This window comes from Falco biarmicus, chromosome Z, assembly GCF_023638135.1.
Source record: "Falco biarmicus isolate bFalBia1 chromosome Z, bFalBia1.pri, whole genome shotgun sequence".
Classification (NCBI taxonomy): domain Eukaryota; kingdom Metazoa; phylum Chordata; class Aves; order Falconiformes; family Falconidae; genus Falco; species Falco biarmicus.
In genome coordinates, this window is record NC_079311.1 from 75,183,457 (window position 1) to 75,193,875 (window position 10,419).

General features: G+C 62.2%; 1 protein-coding gene across 1 annotated transcript; it reads right to left on the minus strand.

The window, feature by feature from the left end:
• Window positions 1-29: 29 nt before the first annotated feature.
• On the minus strand, window positions 30-10,026 carry PHF24 (PHD finger protein 24). The gene is made up of 8 exons (XM_056325011.1): window positions 9,618-10,026; window positions 4,428-4,800; window positions 3,326-3,511; window positions 2,758-2,836; window positions 2,454-2,656; window positions 1,948-2,114; window positions 1,611-1,709; window positions 30-1,505 (listed from the first exon to the last, which is right to left on the minus strand). The coding sequence occupies exons 2-8, from the start codon at window positions 4,794-4,796 to the stop codon at window positions 1,409-1,411; spliced, it is 1,200 nt and encodes a 399-aa protein (XP_056180986.1). The 5' UTR covers window positions 4,797-4,800; window positions 9,618-10,026; the 3' UTR covers window positions 30-1,408.
• Between the last annotated feature and the right edge of the window lie 393 nt (window positions 10,027-10,419).

The window sequence follows — 10,419 nt, forward strand, 5'->3', positions numbered from 1 at the left end:
CTTTTTAATGGATGCTTCTCAGTACAGTACAAAGTGGTGGGTGTTGTGACCCACACACCCACGGCCACCTCCTTGCCATGGCCATGGCTGTGGCCCCATCTCAGACCTAGCATCCAAAATATCCCCATTGGTCTGGAATGACGGAATGATAGAGGAAGATGTCATGTCACCGGCGTGGTGACATGTGGGGAGAGTCCCTAGAAAGGGGACCTGTGCCCTGGCTGGGGAAGGGGGGACGAGCAGGACAGTGCCCCATCGCATCAGGGGTGGAGGTGAGGGAGTGACCAGGCTGTTGCAGGTGCACCCCTGGTCTGTGCATACCCCGGGGCACCCGGGCTGAGCCAGGGCACACCAGGTGGGGAGAGGCTGAGGGCACTGTGGGGAAGTGGCTGAAGGGGCATGGGGCAGCTGCCGGGGCTGCCATGGGACCTGGGCATCCTGACCCCTGGCATGTGCAGGGCAAGGTTTCCAGGGGTCTCTGCTCCTTTGCCTGCATGCTGAGCACATCCATCCACCACAGGGCCCTTGGGCATCAACCCCCGCCCAGCGAAGTACCTCATCCCTGCAGCATCCCATGGGACCAGGGGGACAGGAGGGGGTGAGGGACACAGGGGAGTGCTCCTCTGCACCCAGCCTTGCCCTCCCATGCCCCTGGTGTTTTCTGTTCCCAATGTTCCTTCCTACACCGTTGCTGTTGGCATTAAACAGTTGGTCCCCGGCAGGGCAGGGTTGAGCCATACCGGGAAGCACTCTCTCCGACACAGCCACGAGCTGTGGGTGCAAGGATGGACCCACAGGACTCCAGCTCCTGTTGGAGCCTGGCAGGGCTGTGAAAGAGGCCAAGCAGTGGTCAGCCACGTCCTCCCCCTCAGGACTCCCCATGCCAATGAGCTGAGCTGGTGCTTGCTGCAGACCCCCGGGTGCTGCTGCCGGCAGCGTGCAGGGGCCCACGCTGCCCGGCCGTGCTGCCCTGTGGTGGCTGGGCCGCATGGCTGCTCTGGGCTCTGCTGTCACCCTGTGACTACCCAGACCTGGCTCCGGGACCACAGCAAGTCCCACTGCTCCTCCGGGACCAGCCCCGCTCTGCCTGCGGGTCCCTGGGGGCAGGTGCTGGGTGGCGGCAGGCGCTGGCGGGCAGGGGGCGCCGTGGGGGGGGGCACTGTGGGGGCAACAGGCCGTGCTGCCCCCTCCCCGCATCCTCCCCACCAATCAGAGACACCCCTTCCCTCAGCCAATCAGAGCTTGGCACCCATCCTCTTCACAACCAACCCACAGTGGAGGCAGGGGGAGGGAGCAGCACGGCCACTTCCCCACCAGCCAATCGGTGGCCGGCTCCGCCCACAGGGGAGGGCGGGGCAGGTCTCCGTGGCGGGAGAGGCCTCGCTGCCCAAGATGGCGCTGCCGGGGGCTAGGCCGGGGGCTGCAGGTGGAGGGCGGAGCTGTTGGGGCGGGCGGCCAGGATGTAGGCGACGTTCTCCTGCAGGAAGCTGGGCCAGTCGACGCGCCTGCAGGCAGAGACGGGCTCACCATCTGCCATGACATCGCTGCTCCCCCAGTGTCTCCTCCAAAATGGCGGTGTCCCCCACCCCCCTAGACCTCCCCTGCCTCACCTGCCTTCCTCCTGCTCCGTGGCTGGCGGGGTCTTCTGGCTCTTGCTGCTGCCGCTGCTGGCAGGGCTGCTCTCCGACATGGGCCCTACATGGCTGATGCTGTTGGGGGGAGGAGGGAACCCTTTGCTTCTTGCACCCGGTGGTGGTGGCTGGGGGGAAGAGGGTGTGCAGGCCCAGGGCAGGGCTGCGGGCCCATGGAGGGGGACGTGGCAGGAAGGGCTGGGGGGGGGGGGGGGGGGCACCCATTTGTGTGCAGAGCCACTTAGGTGGGTGGTGGGACTGCAGCTGGAGCCCCAGCAGGGATGTCACCCCCACCGGAGGGCGGGAGTCCCCATACCTGACATTGCAGGATGGTGTCTCCTTTTGATGCTTTCGGAACCAGGTGTGCCGGGCCCGGCGGCACTCTCCTTCCCTGATGAAGCCATCGCTGTCCTGGTCCAGGGCCAAGAAGGCTGCTCGTGCCCTCTCCCGCTCCTTGACTGTCAGCAGCCGCAGCAGGGCATTCTGGGGGGGCAGAGAGGGTAAGGGGGAGTGCTTGCCCCATGGGAACCCCCACCTCGCCCAATGCTGTGGGGTCTCCTGCCCTGGTGCCACAGCCATGGGGTGCTGGCCATGGGAGCCAGCTGCAGGTGTCAAAGCCGTGGGTGCTAGGAGCCAGCCCGGTGCGCTGCAGCCATGGGTGCTGGTCACAGGAGCTGGCTCTGGGTGCCATGGTTGTGGGTGCTGGCTGTCGGAGCCAGCCTGGGGTGCCATGGCCATGGGTGCTGGCCATGGCAGTGGGACCTAGGTGCCACAGCCATGGGTGCTAGCTGTAGGAGCCAGCCCTGGGTGCCGCAGTCGTACCTGTGGCCGTAGTTTCTGCAGCAACTGGATGGACTCATGGGAGAGGAAGTCGTGCCACTCGATGTGCCCCTTCTTGTCAGGGTCCAGGGCAGAGAACTGCAGGGCCGCCTGCTCCTCCTGTGCCTCGGCCATGGGCTGCTCAAACTGCTGCTTGTGCACGAGGTGTTTGTAGTGCAGAAAGTCGTCCAGGGTCAGGCAGGTCTCTGTGGGGGGTAGATCGGCGGTAGGGCACCTGGGGAGAGGGGACCTGCCACCCCAACAACTTCCCCTAACCATCTGGACCTGCTGTGGGGAGGTTACACACCTGGAATGATCTTGCAGTGCTGCAGGGTCTCCATGAGGCTGTACATCTCTTCCTCTGTCAGCAGGAGATTGAGGTTGTCCTGGTGTGGGGGGAAGAGAAGAGCCATGGGGCAAAAGCCGCGGGGTGGGGGGAACAGCTGGCCATGCCAGAACACCAGGGCCCCTTGAAGGTATGTGGGTGTGGGCACACAGAGAGGGACAGTGCACTGTGTCACCCAGGGGTGCGGCAGTGGGATGGCTCCATGCCCTTGCACTTTGGCCATTCCAGCTCTGCCATAGCCCCTCCTGTACCCAGCAGCACATCCTGTGGTCTCACGTCCCCCCGCCAGGGTGAGGTGCTGGGGGACTGGCTGCAGGGGTGGGGGGGTGGCGAAGGGCCGCTGTCCCCTCTTGTCTGGTGGCTCCTCATGAGGCCAAGGTGGGCGGCAGGAGCTGGAGAGCAGCAGGTCTCCCATCGCCCTGGACCAGGCTGTGACGTGGGACTCGCTCATGTCCACGCAGGGGCATGGCTCCCCAGGGAGCACCCACCACCCAGCAGAAGCCTGGTGTCCCCCATCCCAGGCACTCACGCAGTAGTAGCAGCTCCATCCTGTCTCGGTGTGTGCCGTCTCCGTCATTTCCACAGCACTGTCGTTCTGCAGGTAGCCCATGCGGCGCAGGCAGCCGTCGTGGTACACCCGGCTGCAGATGCGGCAGGGGAAGAGGCTCTCAGCCGTCCACACCTCACAGATCTCACACATCTCGTCATTGAGGACCTGGGGAGAGATGGGCAGATGCTTAGACAGGCAACCGTGGGCAGGGGGCTGGCTTCTCAGGGTGGGTGTCAGGGTGATGCATTGCAGGTGGGGATGCATTTTGGGGGGCAGAAGGGACAGGAGGGTGGGATTGCATGGGGCTGGCATAGGTTATAGGTGGTGGGGATGTAGAGGACCTGGCTGATCCAGCTAGAGGAGGGTGGATGGGTTTGTGGGGATAAATAGAGGGTGGATAGGTCCAGCTGTGGGGTTGGTGGGGCTGTGGCATCGTAGGTTCTCCGGGTTGCAGTGTGGTAGGTGTGGATGGCCAGGCTGTGGGTTTGGCTGGTCTTTAGGGTTGCAGTGTGGACAGGTGGAAGTGCTGATCTGTGGGTTGGCTGGTTGTAGGTGTGGACTGCTAAGCTTTAAAGCTGTAGGTGGGCTGGGGTGTAGGCTTGTTGGGGTTGGTGGATGGTTGGGTAGGGTCATGGATGTGAATGGGTGGGCTGCAGTATTGTGGACATGGGTGGGTAAGCTGTTGGGTTGTAGGTGGGCTGGGTTGTAAGGGTTGCGGATACAGATGGATGGCTTGAATTACAGGCTGGCTGGCTGTAGGCTGAAAAAAAACATAGATTGAACTGTCCTTCTCTCTTCCCCCAGAGCTGGAGCTGTCTGTGTCCAGCAGTGACCTCTCCTCTCCAAGACATCACCAGGTCCCTCCAAGGCACATCCAACCAGTCACACCCTCCTCCTCGTCCAGCTGCCCAGCCGTCAGCCCCCGCTCCACTGAGCCACCTCCATGGTGTTTTGCCATGCCTGGGGAGGCTGTCACTGCCTGGTGGGCACTGGGGATGCTTGCATATCCCTGGGCTCTCCCCTGCGCATCTCCAGCCCTGTGGTCATCCCTCCCTCCACCCCCTGTGCTCTGTCTGCTCACCTGCTCCCTTTGCTCCAGGCTGATGTGTGGGAGCTCATCATCGTGCAGCTCCCGCTTGGGCCGGATGAAGGCGGGTGGCGTGAACCTGTTGGCCCGGTCAAACTCCTCTGGCTCCACGCCCCGACCATCCCGCAGCCGTTCCCAGGCCGCCTTGCTGGTGCTGCTCTCCTCCGGCTGGGAAGGTCCTGCCAGTGCCTCCTCCTCTCCCTCCTGCACTGCTTGCTCCAGTGTCCCTCGGCTTGTGGCCCCTGCCTCTGTCCGCTGCCGTGTTGATGGCTGCTCCCGCAGCCCGTCTTTAAAGGCTGACACGGCCAAGCTGACCTTCTGCACCTTCTCCACCGTCTGCCGCCTGGACATCAGCACCCCCATGGCTCTGTGGGGGGAAGGGAGGTGCTCAGTACTAAGGCCTCAGGGTGCAATGCTGGTCCAACCCCTGCACCATGTCCCTGGTCCCAAAATGGTGTCCCAGTGGCTTTTCCCTGGCTATGTGGGGAGCAGCTCAGGGCTGGGAGAAATGGGGGTTCCTTGGCAAGCTGGCACTGGGATCATCCATGGTGGCCATGGGGAGGTGGACCTGAAGCCATGTGGAAATCTGGCCATGGAGGGTTTGTGTTGGTGGGGGAGCAGGACAGCAAGCAGGAAGCTGGTTTGGGTTCACCCTGCTCCCCCATCCTTGCTCTGTAGACTCCAGCTTAACAAGAAACACATCCAAGCCCTTCCCACACCAGACCGGTAAATCCCAGAGGGACTGGAACCAGCTGTAACCTAGCCCCTTGTGTGCATCTCCTTTCTGCCTCGGAGAAAGCCTCTTTGGCCATCCAAGTGTGAGAAGTGTCCTCCCAGCAGCTCTGCCCAGGGCTAGGGCATATCAGAGCTGGTGCTGGGTCTTTGACTTTCGCAAAATTCGTCTTCACCCCCCAGCCTCTCCTGGGCTCACATGCTTGTGTGCATGTGTGTGTTTGCTGCTGCCTGACCGCTAGGCATTCTGCATCCTGCAGGGAGCCGTGAGGTGAGGCTGGGCCAGCCGTGGGAGGGTTGTGAGGAAGCAGGAGGGAAGGGGAGCAGTTCATGGATATAGGGCACATGGGTCCTGAGAAGGGGGTTTGGCTGCAGAACTAAGGGAAGATCATCTTAGGGTAAAACAAGGAGGGTAACAGCACCAGCATAGCAGGTCAGGCCCTGTCTCAGTTGGGGGTGGGCTGAAGCTGGGGAGAAGGAGGATTTGGTCTCCAGTGACGTGGGGCACAGTATCACCCTGTGTGGGTCCCAGCAGTGTGCCTGTGCCCTGCTGGGGTTGCATTATGAATATGCTGCAGCAAAGAGGTGTTCCCAGATCATGCTCAGGGACCAGGAGGGAGCACTCACTGCCTTTGCAAGCAGGGAGACATCGGAGCAGCCATCTCCTGCTCCATCAGCCTCAGCAGGGAAGTCCCCAGGTAGCGGGATAATTAGCAGCACGTGAGCACACACTGGGACCTCACAGCTGTGGGAGGACACAGCACTGTGGGCGCTGCTGTGGCAGGGATCCTGGGCAGGGTAGTTACAGCTGTATCACATCAGCGGTGCTGAGCAGTGCATGCTGGCAGGCAGCACCCAAACACCACCACGCACACACGCATGTGATTTCCCAGCCTCCCCACCAACACCATGGGACCATCTGCGTGCAGATTCCCACGCACAGAGCTGGGTGTGCAACACATGTGAGCCCTGTCCCCTGTGTGTGGGTCCCATCAGTGTGCACATGTGTGGGTATTTACAGCTGTTGGTCCCCGTGCCTGGTTTGGGGCTGGTGCCTGGCATGCTGCAGCTCCTGGGGGTTTGCAAAGGTGGGAGTGGGGAAAAGCTGGAGGCAAGTGCCCAAGCCACAGCAACAGCATCCCTGCAGCTGTGCCAGTGGGAGGGAAGACACCTGAGGGTCTCTGCCTCCTTGCTGTGCTGCTACACCCTGCCCGCACATCTCAGGATCACACCAGCCATGGGCAGGATCAGTTCTGCTGCTGGGCAGCATTGCGGCTGTGCCTGCAAGCCAGAGAGCTGGGGGCACCGCAGGGAAATTCCCTCCAGGGGCTGCCTTTGCAGGTTCCTGCATCACCAACCATTGGCCAGATCCTGGCCTCATCCTGTGCAAGGATGAGAGGGTGCAGAGAGGCTGGGCTCAAAGAGAAGAGTGAAAAAGAGGGGTGTGGGCTCCAGCTCTCAACACACTAGTGCTCCCAGTAGCTGCTCTGGTCCTCCTGATCCCCAGTGTGCTGGCAGCATCTCCTGCAGTGCTGTTGGGGCTCTGGGTGGCCCATCCCCAGCCACCCTGCAGTGTGGCCCGGCAGCCTGGGCAGCAGTGGGGTGACTGGTGTATGGGGCTGCTGTAATCCCCCAGAAATGAGGTTGCCCTGTGTGTTCATGGTGTGGTCATCCCCCTGTCCTGTGCTGCTGCTGGGAGATTCTAGCCCATCTCTGTGTTTCCTGTCCTCTCCCAAGGCCACCCCACTGTCTCCTGCCACAGTCAGTGCCACTGGCTGCTGCATGCCTGGAGTCTGGAGGGCATCACTCCTGTCACAACTTGTGTCTGTTCTCAGCCCTGTTGGCCTCCCTGTCCCAGCTAAGGCTGCACAGCTGGACCTGCCTGCATGTCCAGGGGCTGAATGGCTTCACCCCAAGCCCCATCTCTAGACCCTGCTGCCTTTCCACAGGCCTCAGTGCTCCCCAGACACCCCAGACCGGCTCTGCAATCTCTTTCCGCCATGCCCTGCCTGACCCATTGGCTGTGTGGGGTGGGACATCACCTCCACACAGAGCCTTGCCTGGATCAGGGTCCTGCCAGGTTTGGTCCTGCCTGGATTTGGGGAGGGGGGACCACAGACACCCTCACCCCATAGCAGTCCAGCTACCTGAGCAGCCGCTGCTTCCTCCATATGTCTCTGAGGGAAGGTGTCTTTGCTGGTATTTGTGCCCAGCCCTTGAGGCACCTGGAGCTGGGGATCTTGTGCCACCGACCAGCTCACTTTGCTGGCGGGGTCTATTTTTAGGTCACCCCCATAGAGGAGATAAATCTGGGCATGGGCTGGAGCTGCCTGCAAACACCCGGCTCCACTGAGCCCCACTGGCACCAGGGGCTGTTGCTGCAGGTGCTGGGCATGTTCCCACCCCCTTCACTTCCCTTGCTCCCAGCTCCCTGCACCCCTGCCCTGTCCCTGTGGCTCTTCTGGTGGGGATTTATGCCTTGCTACTTCATCCCTGCAGCAAAATGCTGAGCCAGAAAGCACTTCATCTCCTAGCACCCATCTTTCCCAGCCCCACACAGCTCTGTGTGTGGGGAAACTGAGGCACAGAGGCAAGGCTGGTTCAGCTGGAGTGAGGATCAGCCCATTTTAGCTGAGGACAGGGCACTGGTGAGACAGGGCTGACGGCCAGCACAGAGGCACTCCGGGAGAAGGAAGCAGGTCAGAGCATCCTGATGCAAACAGACCCAGTGGTCCTTTCATGTCTCCAAACTCTCCTCCCTCCCATGGCAGCAGGAGCAGGGAGCACCCATTGCTTGTGCTGGGGTTATGGGGTGCCAGGTTTAGCTATGAGGGCAGTGGTGGGTGTGGGGTGGCAGGTGATGTGTGGGTGGGTGCATCACAGCACAGTGGGGGCATTGTGGTGGCTGGGAGCACAGGATGGATGCAGCAGGGAGCAGTGCGGGGTGGGTGTGTTATGGGGTGGATGTGCTATGGTATGGCTGGCAGCGTGGGGCAGGTGTTATGGCCTCGTGGGGAGTGTGCAGGTTGGGGGTGTTGCAGCAGCTGTGGGCACAGCGTGGGTGGTGGCTTTGGGTGCAGGGATGTTGCAGCAGCTGTGAGAGTGGGTGATGTCTGTGGCAGCTGGGCATTTGGGATGGGTGTGTTTCAGTGGCCATGGCTGCAGGGTGGCCTGTTGCAGTACCTAGTGGTGGCATGAGGAGCTGGGTCTGTGGAGCCACAGGGTCCATAAGGCTGGCCATTGCCTCTCTGCCTGCCTCGTGCTCAGCCCCCCTGCCCCATGGTGCATCCCCAGTGCAAAGCTCTGCCAGCAAACCAAGGGCCAGCGGGCGCTTGGGCTTGTGTGTGCCATGAGCAGTGTCCATGGCACCCCTTGCACACACCTTCAAGGGGATGCAGCAGGGGTGTGCCAGGGGCAGGACCCCCTCCCAAGCTCCCCACTGATGGGGAAGGACATGCCTGGTCCCCACAGGCTCCTCGTGGGCCAGGACTCCTCCCTGCCCTTGCCAGGCTCCTCGTGTTTTTACCCACCAGTGCTGTGCCTTCCTGGGAGCAGCATTATGGACCTGAGGGCAGAGAGATGGGGTATCGATGGGGAGAACACCCTGGGGCCCCTGGCAACCTGGGCCCATGGCTTGGTCTGAAGGGCACTGAGCAGGGCTGGGAGGAGCTGCCATGGCTCTGGCACAGCCCTGCACACACTGCCAGCTGCTGCCTGCCTGGGGTGAGGGGGGACCGGGCAGCGCAGGCAGCAGGCTGTGCTTGGGGGATGCCACATCCCACCTCTTTGAGCTGGCCGAGGGTATCCAGAGGGGTCTGGCAGAACCACCTTGTCCCCTTTCCCTGGCAAATGTCACATGCTGGGACTGTGGCACTGCTAGGGCTGCTGCTGTGAGGTGACCCGGTTGCCATGGGGCAAGGGGATCTGCAGATGATGGTACCCTCCCCACGCTCTGCAGGGCTGCAAGAGCGTGGTGGGGAGGTCTGCAGGGGTGGCTGGAACCCCAGCTCTGCTGTGTTCCCCTCCTGGGGATGCCAAATTGGTGGCTGCATTCCGTGCTGGATCAGGCTGCCAGTCCTGTCATGCCATGGCAGATTTTATAGGTGTGTCGCACGTTTCAGTCTCCCAAAGGGGGATGAAAATGCTGTGACAGCAGAGTCCCTACCCCTGCAGCAGACACGGCTCCTGCCCAGCTTCCCACTTGTCCTCCTCGTCTCTGTCCCCAGCCCCTCTCCCCAGCACCCACATAAGGATCCTGACACCTGGGCAGGATCCTCCCACCCCATCCACACCCCCACTTCCCAGGCACCCCATCCCAGGAGCCCTGGTCACCTTCTCTGGCACCAGGACCTCGGGGGCAGCAGAGGGACACACCCATGGGGTGTCTCGACATGTGTCCAGCCCGTGCCATGCTCTGGGCAAAGAGCCAACGGCGGCAAAAAAGCCACTTACCAGGGTCAGGGTCCGTCCGGGGCGCACGAGCCCTAGAAAGCAGTCCACACGATGTCCATTGCCACCGCCTCTGGCCGCGACCCCCCTCTCCAGCTGTGGGTGCTCACCGCATCCCGTGCCCTGCGTGCAAATCCCGGCCAGGGGACGGAGCGGTGAGGCTGGCACCCGGGGAGCCAGAGCCCCTGCACTTGCTGCCGAAGGATGCAGGAGACAGCGAGATGCTGGGAGCGGATGCCTGTGCGCGCGCACACACACACACACACACACACACACACACAGACACACACACACACACACAGACACACACACACACAGACACACACAGACAGACAGGCGCACGCGCACGCGCGCACACGGGAGGCGCAGGGAGCTTGTGACAGGGGCTGAGCAGATGCAGCCCGGTTTGCTGTCCCTGTACCAATTGCTGCCTGGGCTGTGTTCAACAGCTCTCTGAGACACGAAGCATTTTTTTTTAACCACGCTGACGTTGGCCGGGAGATACCAACAACAGCTTTTCCCTGCGTCTCCCCTGGTCCCTGGGGCTGAACTGCCTTTCTTTGAGACAACCTGAAGGACTAGGAGACGAGTGAAGGTGTTCCCTGCCCTGCCGCGGGGTCTTCCCTGGACCCGGCGCCCCCACCACAGGCTACCTGCAACTGCTTTAACCTCATACATGCCGGTCAGTGTTGCAGGCAGGCTGTCCTTCCCGCACCGCGGTTCGACTCCCCGGTGCAATGCAGCACCAGGGGTTTCGGTTCCCCCGGTCCCCAGGACTGGACATCACCTGGGTGCACACCACAGC

Bases quoted from the DNA above. Each gene is read 5' to 3' on its own strand.
- PHF24 (XM_056325011.1), bottom strand. From the start codon at position 4,796: ATGGGGGTGCTGATGTCCAGGCGGCAGACGGTGGAGAAGGTGCAGAAG. The intron at 2,837-3,325 runs GTGAGTGCCTGG...CCCCCACACCAG, and splicing joins GATGGAGCTGCTACTACTGC to GACAACCTCAATCTCCTGCT. The intron at 2,657-2,757 runs GTGTGTAACCTC...TACCCCCCACAG, and splicing joins GCACTGCAAGATCATTCCAG to AGACCTGCCTGACCCTGGAC.